Here is a 16,680-nt window from a genome sequence, read left to right on the forward strand (position 1 = left end):
AGCTACTTGATATCACATGGAATGAATCAAAGTGGCTAAAGACTGGCATCTGTGATCTTGTAAGAAGATGAGTCAGATCATCCACAGGTTGACAAGCACATGGCAGGTTTGGCAAAGAACCATTGTGAATGATTCAGCCTTATATATTGCACTGATGTGCTTGCCTCACCTATCTCATTTTTCTGGAACACCCTCCTTGGGGGACTTGTTTAATTGTCCACCATCATATACAATTGGGTGTGTCAGGACTGCAGAGCTTAGATCTGATGCACTGGTTGATAGAATTGCTTAACCCTCTCTGTTAACTTCTGCTTATGCTGTTTGATGTGAATGCAGTACTGTGTTGTAGCTTTACCAAGGAAACATCTCATATTTAGGTATGCCCTTTTGCCCTCTTCACTGAACCAAGGTTGATGCTTTGGCTTGACAGTATTGCAAGAATGAGTGGTAAGCCAGGCCATGATGTTACATATGTGCAGCACAATTCTGCTTACAGTACCTCATGGATCCCCAGTGTTGAATTGCTAGATCTGTTCAAATACTCTCTCATATGGCACTGCAACAGTGTCACACAGTACGATAGAGGGCATCCTCAATGTGAAGGTGGGACTTCATCTCAACAAGGACTGTGAGGTGCTCAGTCCTGTTGATCCTGTCTTGGACAGATGCATCTGCAGCATGCAGGTTGACAAGCACATGGCAGTCAGTAGGTGGTTTCCTTGCCCATATTTGTTCTGATGCCACAAGACTTTGTGGGGTCTGACATTAACGTGGAGTTTCCCAGCACAAAGTCCATCCAACTGCACATCACTTTGCTGGGCCTGGACTATTGGTGGGATAGGACATACCCAGGGATGAAATTGTTGTTGTTTTGCATATTTCCTATAAGGTATGAGTGTATGATATGACTTTTCAGTCTGAAAGCTCTTCACATTTTGCCACTATCTCCCATTGGCAGCGACGTTACAAGGTCACTGCCATCTCTGGTGCCTACGTTAACTCCAGGTATCTGTCTGGCTTCATTCGGTTTTTGAGGTTTTTTTTATTGGTTTGATACAACTGAATGGCTTGCTAGGCCATTCAGTGGGATTTTAAGATTAGATTCCCTACAGTGTGGAAACAGGCCCTTCAGCCCAACAGGTCCACACTGACCCTCCGAAGAGTAACCCACCCAGTCCCATTTCCCTCTAACTAATGCACCTAACACTACTGGCAATTTAGCAATTCATCTGGCCTGAACATCTTTGGACTGTGGGAGGAAACCAGAGTACCCAGAGAAACCCACACAGAGAATGTGCAAACTCCTCACAGACAGTCACCCAAGGCTGGAATGGAACCTGGGACCCTGGTGCTGTGAGGCAGCAATGCTAACCACGGAGCCACCACGCCGTCCCTTGTTTTAAAGGTCAATCATTACTGTGGATCTGAGGTCACATGTAAACCGGACCAGGCCACAGCAATTTTCCTTTCCTAAGGGGCTTCAAAATCAGAACTTGCTGGAAAAGCTCAGCAAGTCTGGCAGTATCTGTGGAAAGAAATCAGAGTTAATGCAAGTTGAGTGACCCTTCCTCAAGAACAGCTTCTTCCCTGCAGTTATCAGTCTTTTGAGTGGACCTCTCATGTTAATGTTGATTGCTCTCTCTGCACCTTCTGGGCGGCTGTAACACTGTATTCTGCAGTCTGTTCTGCTATCCTGATGCACTTTGTAGGTACAATCTGCCTGTAAAGCATGCAAAACAACACTTTGCACTGTATCTCAGTACATGTGACTATTGCTGAACAAAGAGACCTTGGAGTGCAAGTTCACAGTTCCTTGAAAGTAGAGTTGCAGGCCGTTAGGACAGTGAAGGTGGTGTTTGGTACACTTTCCTTTATTGGTCAGTGCATTGAGTAAAGGAGTTGGAAGGTCATGTTGCAGCTGTATAGGACATTGGTTTTGGAATACTGTGCCACTTTTGGAATACTGTGCAAATTCTAGTCTCCATCCTATCAGAAGGATGTTGTGAAACATGAAAGGGTTCAGAAAAGATTTATAAGGATGTTGCCAAGATTGGAGGGTTTGAGCTATAGGAGGCGGCTGGATAGGTTGGGCTGTTTCCCTGGAGCATCGGAGGCTGAGGAGTGACCTTATAGAGGTTTATAAAATCATGAGGGGCATGACTTTATAGGATAAATAGACAAAGTCTTTCCCATGGGATGGGGGGAGTCCAGAACTAGATGGCATAGGGTGAGAGGAGAAAGATTTCAAAGGGATCTAAGGGGCAACTTTTTCCACACAGAGGGTAGTGCCTGAATGAAATGAGCTGCCAGAGGAAGTGATGGACTCTTGTACATTGACATTTAAAAGGCATCTGGATGGGTATATGAATAAGAAGGGCTTAGAACGATATGGGCCAAGTGCTAGCAAATGGGATTTGTTTAGGATATCTGGTCAGCATAGATGAGTTGGACTGAAGGGTCTGTTTCTGTACTGTGTATCTCTATGGCTATGACATTAGTGATCAGATGGGCTTTTCCAATTGGCAATGGTTTAATGGTCATCCTTAGACTTTCAATTCCAGACTGTCTTCCTGAGTTCAAAATCTACCATCGCTTGCAAACCAAAACGTAACCTCAGGATTACTAGTCCAACAATAATGCCACCGTGCCATTGCATCCCAATGTATGCATACGTGGTACAGAGTAGATTTTAAGACCTTTTAAGCCCATGAATAACTGCATTCTTTCAAAATTCCGAAATGAGTAAAGGTTTTTTCCCCTACAATAGAATGTTTGATGTAGAAGATAGAATTACCAAGAAGAAAGCTTCTCCTGACTGAACTGTGCTGAAATACGTATTGCAGTTAATGTTAATTCCAGAAACTGGCTTCACCAATTTAACCAAAAACTTGATTGGCTTGACCAGCACCCCACCTTAAATATTCATTTTGTCAACAAAAGAGCAGGGGCACTTGCCAAGGTTCCTTCAGCAGCACCTTCCAAACTAGGGACCTCTACAGCCTAGATGGTCAAGGTCAGCAAATATATGGAAGCAAAGTCCCCTCTAAGTCGCACATGACCCTGACTTTGAACTACGTCATTGTTCTTTCAGTGTCTTAAGATGCTAACACAAGGGCAGAAATTTCAGCTCAGCAAGTCTGCTCCACCAGTGAGATCACAGCTACTCTGATAACCCTCAAGTCCACTTTCCCCTCATTACCCTTACTAATTAAAAATCTATCGCAGTCTAGAATGTGCCTCAGCAGATATCTTATAGTAAAGAATTCAATAAGATCAGCTCTCATTTTTCTAAACTCCAATGAGTACAAGCGCAATCTATTCAAACTCCCATTATGAAGAAAACCCTCTATACCTAGAATCAATCAATCTGGGCTGTCTGCACTGCCAGCATATGTTTCATTAGACTGGGGAACAAAAACAGCTCACAGTATTTCAGGTGTGGTCTGACCAGTGCCTTGTATTTCCTTTAACATGAAAGCCATCAGTCCTTTTTCCTTCCTTTTTATATGCTAAACTTGGATTCATGCACGAGCTACCCAAAATCCTTCTATGCTGCAGTTTCTCTCCATTCGGATAATACTCAGCTCATAACATTTTCGTCACATCACATTCCATCTGTCAAGTTTTGCCCGCTCATTAACATATCTGTATCTCTCTGTAGAATCATTGCGTCATCCTCTGTACTTGCCTTCCCATTTTCCCGGGTCGATTCAAGAATTAGTTTTTAAAAAGTTGAAAATGCACTAGCATTCTAAGGATTGGCAATGTTGGCCATGCCACAGCAGAAATGAAAGATTATCTGTGGGTTAATTTGTGCTTGACAACAGTACTATCTACTTTAAGGCTGCAGTCAATGCTGAGTAGTGTCAGATTACAGCTTGCACAACAGCTGATTAAGTGCACTAGACAAGTACACAATAAGGTATAAACTACCCACAGAATACCTGCTTCCACCCAAAATATCTGACTTACTTACTGCACTGGGAGCATCAACTTTGTAATTCTTTATAGTATTATTGATAGTGGCAAGAACAAGAATTGCAAAAATTGGAAGTTTTGTTGAAAGTGTACTATGTTTCTAAAAAGGCCTACCAAATAGAAAAAGGGCGTTGGTCAGCTCAGTTGGTGCCAATCATGGGTACGATCCCTGGACTAGCTAATCTTAACTTGAAGAGGGACTCCTCCTCAGCCTCTCCCTCTGCCTGAGGTGTGGTGATCCTCATGTTAAACCACCACCAGTCATCCCTCTCTAATGAGAGAGCAGGCCTATGGTCTGGTAAGACTACAGTGACTTTATTTTTATATTCTTTTTACCCAACAGAGATGGGAAACGTTCAGGATTTATTTTAGTTCTAATCGACGTGTTCAGGAATTGCTTCAGTCAACATTTATGATGTGCTTTAATTTTGAATATTTCTCTTTTATTCTTTCATTGGATGAGTTGTGTCACTGGAAAGGCCAGCATTTTTATCCAACTCTAAATGCCCCAGAGGTGGTGGCAGCGAGTGTTTGCTTGAACCACTGCAGTCCATGTAGTGTCAGTACACCTACGATGCTATCAGGAAGGGAATACTAGATTCTTAACCCAGATACAGTGAAGGAATGGTGATAAACATTAACTCTAAATCAGGAGACGGTGTAGTTTAAAGTGAAAGTTGCAGGTGGTGATAGTGTTCTCATGCATGTGCACCTCACGATAGAAGATGTCTTGGATTTAGAAGGTGTTTTTGAAGTTGGTGGAGTCATGGTGATGCATTTTGTTATGATGATATACACTGTGGCTATTGTGCATCAGTGGAGGAGGAGGAAGTGCATGTGTAGAAGGTGGTGGATAGGTGGCTGATCAAGCAGACTACTTTGTCTTGAATGGTATGGAGCTTCTGAGTGTTGTAGGAGTTGGCCTAGTTCAGGTAAGAATACCCATCACTCTCCTTATTTCTCTCTTTTGGATGGTGAACAGGCTTTGGGGAGGTAGGTGAGGAGTTATTCACCTTAGAATTCCCAGCCTCTGAACTTTACTTGCAGCCACAGAAGTTACATGGCCGGTTCAGGACGTTGATGTCAGGAGATTCTGCAATGATATAGTCATTGAATGCCATAGTTAGATCCTCTGAAGATAGTCATTGTCACTTATGTGACACATATGTGAATTTTCAATCATCAGCCCAGGTCTGAGTATTGCCCAGTTCGCAGGATGGATGCGGGTAAGGATAGTTTAATAACTGAGGAACTGTGAACGGGACTAAGCAACATGCAATCATCTTCATTTCTGTTAATTTTCCAAATTAATCTGTTCAGAGATGTTCAAGCCTCTGGAGCAGGTGGGATTTGAACCCACGTTTCCTAGCCCAGAGGTAGGGATACTACCACTGCACCACAAGAAATCTTCATTGCCACTTCCGACCTATATTTTTGTTATGAACTCAGAAGACCTTTTGGGGTGAACAACTGAACTATAATCATGCAAAATGGAAAGACTGACTGGTGCAATTGCGGGTGATGGTAAACTTTAGGTCAAATCAATGCAAGTTTTATTCTGCATCTGGTTGTACAATAAACAAGCTTAAACTGTTGGATGCAAATATAATGACATTAGTGAAGTTATTGAGCCAACCAAGTAGTTAAATCACTAATTTCTATTCCTCACCTGACAAAGACACTAGTGAGAGTAGGTGGCAGAATTAAAGATAGCACTCCAGGAAATCACATTCACCAGCATTAATCAGTTATTTGTACATGTTCTCGGAGTGAGTTTGATTAGAGATTTCTAAGCACCATCTCAAAAATATAAAAATTATTTGTCACAGCAAATTACACAGTTAGTGTAAAGTCAATTTAAATGATGCTTAGATAAAAATCAAGTCCCAATTCCAATGGAGACACACTTCAGTCCTTGTGAATTTAATCGCCAGCTTGTCAACTTGACATTTTTCTGATTTTGTTCCTGAAACAACTTCAATGCTCTGCTTCAACCAAGCTACTGAAACTCATTCCCTGTGGTTTGGCCTATGCTGTTGTTCAATTATAAATTCTACATATTTGCACTCTGTTCCACCTGCTTTAGCATATCTAAGTATTCTTCCATGGTTTTGTTTTCCTATTAAGTTTTCTGCTTGACTTTGCGGACACTCAGACGCAACCTTCAGACTGAAAATCCCTAGCTAAATCGACTTAGATTCACTTTCCTGCTTTTTGATATGCTTTTCATGTGCTATCAGGTTACTTGGCCCTTCAGTTATTCAATTTTAGGCTAAAATAAACTTGCAGTGATATTATGAAGAATTTGAAAGCATTTGCAGGTATTACGGCAGGTTATTTCTTTTTAAAGGGTAACACAAATTCTCAGTGACTACTGCAGTAAACTAATTGGATAAGTATTTGACGAAGATGATAATTTTGAACTATGGGGAAAATAGTGATTAGTTTTGGGACTACTGTTGCAAAAACACATCACATGAGGATAAAATGTCTAGTTTGGTGTTGCAGCCTTCTTTGGTTCTATAAAGTGCAACCACAGAAAATAAACCAACTGGAAATCTATTTATGAACTACCATTTCTGTGGTAGTTTCTACAAAGTAAAATGTTTTAGTTTCAAATGTTATCGATAACCGGATTAAGGTCATGGTTATCAAACATTTGTAAAGCAAACTGAATGATCCTTAAAATTACAATAAGATATAGCTAATATTAAAGAATGGTCAGCTCATCGCTTTTGCCCGAAACGTCGATTTTGCCTGTCCTCGGATGCTGCCTGAATTGCTGTGCTCTTCCAGCACCACTAATCCAGAATCTGGTTTCCAGCATCTGCAGTCATTGTTTTTACCTCATGTCAATAATATATTTATTAAGAAGAAAAACACTAATGTTAGATGGAGATGAAAAGAATAGTTAGAAAACAAAGCATGAAGTGCAACCAGACAATAGGTAAATCGGCTAAATCATTTGTATCTGAAACACAATAGTGCTTTCAAGAACAGTTGCTAGAAAATGAACTACAAAGATTGAAAATTATCGAGGCCAGTGCAGGTGATTGCAACAATTCACCCCCTACTCTATCAACAACAAACTTTGCTATACCTCCTGCAGGTTCTGATCTTCTTGCCCCCAGGAGTTCAGGGTGTGTGCTCTTGAGTCACTGACAATGAAATTCACCTGAAAAACACAAAGTCAAAACTAAAAATGAGTGCGATTAACATTTACTTCATCTGTATGTTTAAGTACTTTAAAGGGGTGAACAAAATACAATAAATTTACAGAACATAGTTGGCATATTATAATTCAATCTTTAGAAATAATAATTATTCACATATTGAGAGAACTGTCTGCAACACATTTCATCCAAGCTTAGCAAGCAGATTTTTTACAAGCGTATTGTTTTTCAGAAATAGTGATCACTGCACTTCAACACAATTATAGTTAGAGTCTTCAAAAAGACTTGTGGCTCAGGTTGTGGGTTGTAGATTCATTTGCCAAGCTTGTGTGTTTTCCTGCAGATGTTTTGTCACCTCGCTAGGTCACATCATCAGTGCGCCTCCGGTGAAGCTTTGCATTAGGAGACTATTTAAATGGGCACGGTCACACTGCCCACGGTCAACCCAGAAATCCAGAGGGCAGAACAGGGACACTTATTGAAAGGATTTAAATGGAACAGGCGCCCAAAGACCTCTATCCTCCCGTACTTACGCAACTAACCTAAAGAAGAAAACACCACTCAGCCACACAATAGCGACCATACCGTACATCAAGGACATACCAGAAATGGCTACCTGACTACTCAGACTGAGGAATCATAGCAGTCCACAAATCTGTAAACACCTTTCACCAGCACTTCATAAAAGTTAAAGACCTGACACCCACATCCGACAGGATGAATCTAGTTTACAAGATACCCTGCAAAGACTGAAAATCACTACATAGGACAAACAGGAAGAAAACTTACTATACAAGAGTATGAACATCAGCTCATCGCTGCCGTACACAACCAGTACTCTCTCATTTCCACCCACACAGACAATGAAGGACACGAATTCAGCTGGGACAATGCAATCATCCTAGCACAGGCAAAACAGAGACATGCGACAGAATTCCTTGAAGCCTGGCACTCCAACCAGAACTCAAATTAACAAGCATATTGAACTGGACCCCCTATACTAACCAGTCACATACAGAACCGGAAGAACCAGAAAACAGAGACTTAAATACCAGGCAGGACAGACCACCGCTTCATCAGAGCCACACTGACAATGAAACGTCTACAGAAAAACGTGTCAGCTCGGCAAATGAATCTACGACCTCACACATTATAGTTTCCTAATAATAAGTGGTAAACACATGCCGCATCATTAAATAAATAATAGAATTTGCATTTTGTGAACAAATTATTCTAATAATTGAAAACTCGTCACTTTTCTCTCTTTGCAGATAAACACTACTAAACAGGCATTCATCCATAGGATCTAATTTTAAGCAAAAACAAGGGCAAGAGAGTACAATCCATCCCACACAACATAATCTTGAAGTTTAGCTTATTTTTGCAGCTGAACCCTGCAACCTGCAGAACTATTATGAAGAATTTGAAAGCACCTGCAGGCATTAAGGCAGTTCATTTATTTTTAAAGGATGCAATAAATTCTCAGACTACTGCAGTAAAATAATTGGATAGGTATTTGACAATGAAGACTATATCGACCTATGGGGACTAGTTTTGGGACTACTGTTGCAAAGAGTCAATAGAGACTCAACAGGATAAAATGTCTCTTTTGGTGCTGCAGCCTTCTTTGGTTCTATACAATGCAACGATAAAAAATAAATCAACTGGAAACCTATTAATGGAGCATATCTGTGTACAACGTAAAATGCTTCAGTTGCAAAGAAACAAATTTTATCAATACTAGGATTAAGGTCATGGTCAAACATTTGGTAAAGACAACTGAATAAAGATGTTCCTTAAAATTACGAGCAAGAAATATCTAATATTAAAGAAAGGTCAGCTCATGTCAATAACATGCTAGTCTAGAAGAAAACTAAAACAAGGATAAATGGAGGTGAGCCAAACAGTTAAGAATAAAGCATCACGTGCAACCAGACAATAAAAAACATTTTGAAGAATTAAGTTATTCTGATGACCAAAGCCATTGTCCCTGGTACAAACTCTGTACCTTAGCCTTTGATTCCACTTTTTATCTTGGCAAATGTTTGGAGAGAACTAGACTGCTCATACCATGGTGCCAAGCATGACCCCAAGATAAGTTTCCACCTATATATTTGCAGCATCGCTAATACAATCCCCTTCCACTTCCATAACATCTGCTGTTGAAACATGCATCAATACTTTTGCTCCCTGTGGAACTAACTGCTCCAAAACATTCCCAGCCAGCTTTCAAGATTCCCCAAATATGAATCCTCTCAAAACTCCATTGTCTATACTCTCATTTGCACAGTCACATTTACCCATCATCCACGGCACGCTTGCTGAGTTTGGCTCCCAGGTAAGAACTGTCTCCATTTTAAAATTGGCATCCTTGTCTACCAATCCCTCTATATCATAACCCTTCTTTTTCCCCATAACTAGCACAATGACTATAACACTCCAAGACGGTTTAGGACCATTCGGTGCAGCCATCTTAGATTAGATTAGATTAGATTACTTACAGTGTGGAAATAGGCCCTTCGGCCCAACAAGTCCACACCGCCCCGCCGAAGCGCAACCCACCCATACCCCCTACATTTACCCCTTACCTAACACTACAGACAATTTAGCATGGCCAATTCACCTGACCTGCACATCTTTGGACTGTGGGAGGAAACCGGAGCACCCGGAGGAAACCCACGCAGACACGGGGAGAACATGCAAACTCCACACAGTCAGTCGCCTGAGGCGGGAATTGAACCCGGGTCTCTGGCGCTGTGAGGCAGCAGTGCTAACCACTGTGCCACCGTGCCGCCCATCTTGGCGCGAGCAATTTGGCGTGGCCTGTTTGGTGCAGCCCATTTTGCCGCAGACCCATTTAGGCACAGCTCATATTTATTCCTTTTCAGGCTTAGTTAAAAGCATGAATGAAAGTAATAAAAATAATGTTTATTCTCTTTAGTAAAAATGTTAAAAAGAAAAAATAATAAAAGAAATAAGTTAATTACAAAAAATCTAAAATATGTTGTTTATTCAAAATTATGGGCAATCCCTCACAAATACTCAACATCATTACTCTCACTAAATCTTCTTACGAGTGTTTGTATTCTAGCGTCTGCTTCCCTGAATTTCTTTAATGGTCGACGTCCACCACTTTTTCCAGTTGGAATGTGGAATTTATATGAAAGAACTTTAAACAATGAGGACAGAACAAACAATCATGCAGAAGCTGCCCACAGGAGATTACAATGCAAACTTGTAGTGGAACATCCAGTTATTTGGAAATTTATTGACAGTTTACGAAAGGTTCAGAGATGAAGGGGCATTTACTATGAGCATCTCGTAGCAGGGCACGAAATTCCGTTGAAATTAAAGAAATTTAGGGAAGCAGAATACAAACACTCGTAAGAAGATTTAGCGAGAGTAATGATGTTGAGTATTTACGAGGGATTGCCCATAATTTTGAATAAACGTCATATTTTAGATTTTTCGTAATTAACCTATTTCTTTTATGTTTTATTTTTAACATTTTAACTAAAGAGAATAAACATTATTTTGATTGCTTTCATAAATGCTTTTAACTAAGTTTGAAAAGGAATAAATATGAGCTGCGCCAAAATAGTTCTGCAGCAAAATGGGCTGCGCCAAGCAGGCCGCGCCAAATCGCTCGAGCCAAAATGGCTGCACCGAATGGTCTCACTCCGCTCCAAGACAGCCACAGTGATTCAATTCTGACCTCTCATACATTCCTGATTTTAAATCTCTCAACCATTGGCACTATGCCTTCAACTGCCTGGATCTAAAAGCTACTCCCTAAACCACTCCACTTCACTGCCTCCCATAAAATACTCCTTGAAGCTCAAGTTATCTGCTCTGACACTTTACATTATTCGGTGTCAAATTCTTTTTGATGGTATTCCTGCAAAGTCCCTTGGGATATTTTACTACCCTGAATCCGGGATCGAAGTATAAGTTGTTTCTGCAATTAAAAAAAAACGCAGAAGAGAAGGAAAACCCTGAAAAGCAGAGAATAATTAATATTTAAAACAGGACACATTTAACAGCTAATGAACAAGGATGCAGAGCTGGTGAAGTTACCAAATGCACATTTTGCTGAAATACCTGCTAGCGAGTGTGTGGAGGATAATTTTGAATGGCATAAATGATTTGATGATTTTTAAATGACAGAACATGTAAAAATACCTGATACTCCTGAGAGATGTAACATCAATTAAATAAGGCAATATCACTTATCCAATACAGTTTTCAACCTTCTGCACAGCACCCCTTTCAATAAAGGGGGTTAACCTTTAGCCACAAATACTAGAAACATGTCAGAAGCTCTGAATGCTTTCCTTTGACACTAACATGGACTTGCAAAAGAAACAGTTTAACACACAAATTGCTTCAATGAGTAGCATTAAGCGCAAGACAATTACTGTGCTCTCCAAACACATTATGGATGCAATTACAAAACCATGTTTACAGACTACTTATCTGCTACTGTTTTAGTGGAGAGTTGCAAACACAGAAAATGCTGGAGAAACTCAGCAGATCTGGCAGCATCTGTGGAGTTGAGAAACGGTTGATATTTCAAGTCCAGTATGACTTCAATTCAGAATCATATTGGACTCAAAACATTAACTGTTTTCCTCTCCACAGATGCTGCCTGACTTGCTGACTTTCTTCAGCACTGTGTTTCTTTTCCAGATTTCCGGTGCCTGCAGTATTTTGCTTTTAAATAAGATTGGTCCTTGATTGTTTAAGCTTTTAGTCAACGTTTATGAAACGTGATAACTTGGAGGTGCCGGTGTTGGACTGGGATGGATAAAGTTAAAATTCATGAATTCATAAAATTCATAGTCCAACAGGTTTATTTGGAAGCAGTAGCTTTCGGAGCGCCGTTCCTTCATCAGGTGGTTGTGACGACTTGATGTTGAGAGATTTTTAACTTTATAAAACGTATTTAGGATCTGTAAGAGGTGCCATGGTTAGAATAATTCTGACGCCAATACTCCTCAGCACAGCTGAGCAAACCAGAGTTATAGCGATGTATAGCATGGAAACAGACCCTTTGGTCCAACTTGTCCATGCCGACTAGATATAATAACCTAATCTAGCCCCATTTGCCAGCATTTGGCTCATATCCCTCTAAACCCTTCCCATCCATATACCCATCCAGATGCTTTTTAAATGTTGTAATTGTACCAGCCTCCACCACTTCCTTTGGCACTAAAGGAACTGTTGTGAAGTGGCTCAAGGTAACTCACTGCGCACCATCTCCTGCCCAGGCAAACCAGGGTTTGTTAATGAAGGTCTGCATTATCAGTAACATCCGCCACTTGCCAATTGAAAGGAAGTTACTATTCTGCTGGAACTTTCACCACATCTACACATGTTGACGACAAACCAAAATATCACAGGCAGCAAATGCAATTCCACCCATGTCCAATTGAACTCCAATTGATCTCTGTTAGGAGACCATCCGATTCTAAAGTATAAACAAAACATTACACTCTCCTTGAGAGTCTAGAGTATTGTTTTTTCACTGTTAGTTAATCCATTTCAACTCTAGCATGAACCAACAAAAAAATGCATCTCAAAAGGACATTTTTTTTTACTTACCCTGGTTGCACCCATTAATTGCTTTGGAGCAACTGTTAGCAGCCTTTGGTCACCAGATGTTGACGTCATGCTGCTTAATGTTGCTGGCTGAGATACACAGGGAAATTAAATAGAACAACATATTTTATACGCAGTTTGCAATATATATTAAAAATGGAATGTCAACACTCCAGGAATCACACATTTTCCATTCTATATTTCATGCAATTGTTGAGAACAGAAGACCATCATTCAGCACACTGTGCCTGTACAGCTCTTTTGAAAGATCAAACCAATTACTTACTCTCAGCAGCACTTTCCCTATAGCCCTGCAATTTATTTGCCTTCAATATCTATATTTTGCAAGTTATGACTAAATCTGCTCCCACCCCCTTTCAGGCAATGCAGCCTAGATTATCACAACCTACAGCATTAAAAAAATCTCAACCTGCTTTAAACCCATCTGCCATATAGAAACATTTTCTTCCTTGTTTATTTCATCTAAACCTGCCATGATAATGATTACTTCTATTAAACACCCATCATTCTGTCTAAAAAACTAATTCCAGTTTCTTGTCTCCTAACAATTAAAACTAGTTTCTTTGAAGTGAGCACTTCATAAGAGGCAGTGTTATGAGAACCCAAATCTTACTCAATGCAGAGCATTTAGCATATAAATGACACCTGTAGCCTGATGTGAAGCAACACTCGAATCTGTAATCATTCATTATAGTTGTGCTTTTATAAGGGTCTTGCATTTATAAAACCACATGTCTTTGACTTATTAGAAGCTTTATTGCTAAGGAGGAAATGTTTAATCTGTTTTTAGAAGGTTCAAAAACTCATTGATTATCAAGAAAAACACCTTTTCAATGGATAAATAACTGAGCTAAACGGTATTGAAAGCATAAAGAAATAAAACATTAGACATCATCTACTTCCAATAGCAGTAAATACTATTGCTTTGTACTACATGCTAACCATGGCTTAATTTAACTTCTATTTCCCACTATTTAAAATCAGACCCTTGTATGTAAGGAAAATTACAGTTAAGATTCAATATCTACTAATGCACTAAGTGTCAAGCTACTGAGAGGTTTAGTAGGGTGATTGTATAATTAAGTACAGTACACCAGTATATTTTTAATGGCTGACCATTCATTGCACGCCCCTAGCCAGAGAACATTAGAAGTATCTTGCTGAAATTGGACACTTTTCTCCATTGAGAACTCACTGCTTACCCCCAACCCAGTGCCTATCCAAACTCACTGAGCTCAATTTCTTGCCCTCCCTTGCCCCAGTGCTCACTGGCTATTATCCCCATGATCTGTCCTAACTCTGGTGCAAACTTGGCAAACCCGTCTCCACACACACAGACACCTCTCTGATTTTGCCCTCAACCTACCTCTTATACCTGCGTCCCCTGCTGAACACAGCCAATAGTCCCCAGTCTCTCATTCTCTCTTCCCTCCAACCAAGCATCCAGGGTTCTTCAGTCTGTTGCCCCCATCAACTCTGCAGGACCCTTCGCCCATCCCTAATCAGGACCTTGTCATTCTTTCCTCTGTCCTCCAACCCAGACAAGCCCGACCACTCCAACAGTCCCCCACACCACTCCATATACGCTGGCTCACCTTACCCTTCCAACCGCACCCTGAATTCACTGTGTCACCCCCTTCACACCAACACCCCCATTCTGCTTTCAGCATTCCATTTTAAGATGCCCCTTGTTGAGCCAACCCCACTCACTCTGCTTCCCCTCATTATTCCCAACCTTCACTCTGACCCCCTCTTCACCCATTCATAACCTTCCGACATCCTACCCCTGCACCCCCTCCCTAACCTTGCACCCACTCCCCCACTCCTGCACCCCCTACCCCTGCACCCCACTTCCCTACCCCTGCACCCACTTCCCTACCCCTGCACCCACTTCCCTACCCCTGCACCCCCCACCCCCCTTCTCCTGCACCCCGCTCCACTACCCCCCCACCCCCCCCCCACTCCTGCACCCCGCTCCACTACCCCTGCACCGCACTCCCCCACCACTGCAATCACTATGCCTATCTCTGCACCCACTCCCCCGACCCCTGCAACTCACGCCCCTACCCGTGCACCCCCTACCCCTGCACCCCACCAGTCTGACCCCTGCACCCCCCACCCACTAATCCTGCTGCCCTACCCCTGCACCCACCACCCCTGCACCCCGCTCCCCCGAAACCCCTATCCCCGACCCCGTACCCACTCACCTGATCCCTGCACCCACTCCCCTACCCCCCACCCCCTAGCCCCGCACCCTACTACCCCTCCCCTCCCCCCGCACCCCTCCCTGTCCCGTTCCCCCCCAGTCCCTCAGCCCTCCCCCGGGCCCGGCCCCCGTTCCCCCCCAGTCCCTCAGCCCCCCCCCGGCCCCCGTTCCCCCCCAGCCCTCCCCCCCCCCGGCCCACGGCCCCCGTTCCCCCCCCCAGTCCCTCAGCCCTCCCCCCCGGGCCCGGCCCCCGTTCCCCCCCCCCCAGTCCCTCAGCCCTCCCCCCCGGGCCCGGCCCCCGTTCCCCCCCAGTCCCTCAGCCCTCCCCCGGGCCCGGCCCCCGTTCCCCCCCAGTCCCTCAGCCCTCCCCCGGGCCCGCTGTGAGGCGGACCCCGGCCTCTCACCAGTTTCCGAGCCGGGAAGATGTCGTACATGATGCGGCAGTACTCCATGGCCGACTCCACCGCGCAGGTCCACAGGGACTTGGAGATGGGGGCGAGCGGGATGATGCCCGGGGCCCGGTTCTTGGTGAACATGTCGAACTCCACCGTCTGCCGGCACGACTCGGCCATGTACGGGCAGTGGTCCACCACGAACACCGTCTTGTGCGCCTCGGAGAACAGCTTCATCCTGGCCGAGATGGCGGGCGGCGCCGTCAAACCCGCAAACCTACAGAATCAGCCGACCGCGCGGCACGGCCTGTGAAACATTAAAATGATAACGGGCAGGCGGGCTGACAGCTTCCCCCGGGGTCACCAACCCACATCCCAGCGGCACCCGCATCACGTGAGGAGCTGGGGGGGCCCGGCAGCTCGCATGCGCGCCGACTCCTGCACGACCGCCATACCCCGCATGCGCAGTCTTGCCCAATCCATCCAGTGAGGACACCATTGCCAGAGGGCAAAAGAGGTGCAGCAAATGCAATGCAATCACTACAATGGGGGAAACATGTAGCAAGTGCAGTGCAACACTGCAATAGGGAAAACAGATTGCTGCAATGCAATCACTATAATGGAGAAAACGTAGCAAGTGAGGTGATGCGATGTTGCATCAAGTGACATGGGGAAGTCTACTGGAGATCCTATGGCATCACATGACCATATGTTAACGAATAAGTGTGAACAAAGAAAATTTACAGCTCAGGAACAGGCCCTTCGGCCCCCCCAAGCCTGAGCTGATCCAAATCCACTGTCTGAACCCAATTCCTAAGCATCTGTTTCCCATTCTCCCCACCTACTCATGCGTCTGTCCAGACGCACCTTAAATGAATCTACCGTGCTTGCCTCTACTACTTCTGCTGGCAACCCGTTCCAGGCACCTACCACCCTGCGTAAAGTACTTCCTGAGTGTATCCCCCTTAAACTTTTCACCTCTCACCTTGAACACGTGACCTCTCGTTATTGAATCCCTCACCCTGGGAAAAAGCTTACCTCTATCCACTGTCTATACCCTTCATGATTTTGTAGACCTCAATCAGGTACCCCCCTCAATCTCCTTTTTTTTCTAATGAAAACAATTCTAACCTACTCAACCGCTCTTCAGAGCTAGCACCTTTCATACCAGGCAACATCCTCAATTACTTCTCTGCACCCTCTCCAAAGCTTCCTTTTGGTAATGTGGCGACCAGTATTGTAAATGCGGCCCAACCAATGTCTTGTTCATTTTTAACATGACCTGCCAGCTCTTATGCTCAATACCCCA

At 43.2% G+C, this 16,680-nt stretch overlaps 1 protein-coding gene across 1 annotated transcript in view; it reads right to left on the minus strand.

Moving 5' to 3' along the window:
* Positions 1 to 15,738, minus strand: part of ints13 (integrator complex subunit 13) — a 77,776-nt gene extending 62,038 nt beyond the window's left edge. The window contains exons 1-3 of the mRNA XM_043713349.2: positions 15,384 to 15,738; positions 12,756 to 12,842; positions 7,079 to 7,153 (exon numbers count right to left, since the gene is read on the minus strand). Coding sequence (XP_043569284.1) covers positions 7,079 to 7,153; positions 12,756 to 12,842; positions 15,384 to 15,608 — 387 coding nt within the window. The 5' untranslated portion in view covers positions 15,609 to 15,738. The remainder of the gene's footprint in view (positions 1 to 7,078; positions 7,154 to 12,755; positions 12,843 to 15,383) is intronic.
* Between the last annotated feature and the right edge of the window lie 942 nt (positions 15,739 to 16,680).

The sequence above is a fragment of the Chiloscyllium plagiosum genome, unplaced genomic scaffold, assembly GCF_037043375.1.
Source record: "Chiloscyllium plagiosum isolate Xiang-an unplaced genomic scaffold, Cpla_swu_hap1 HiC_scaffold_23, whole genome shotgun sequence".
Lineage (NCBI taxonomy): Eukaryota > Metazoa > Chordata > Chondrichthyes > Orectolobiformes > Hemiscylliidae > Chiloscyllium > Chiloscyllium plagiosum.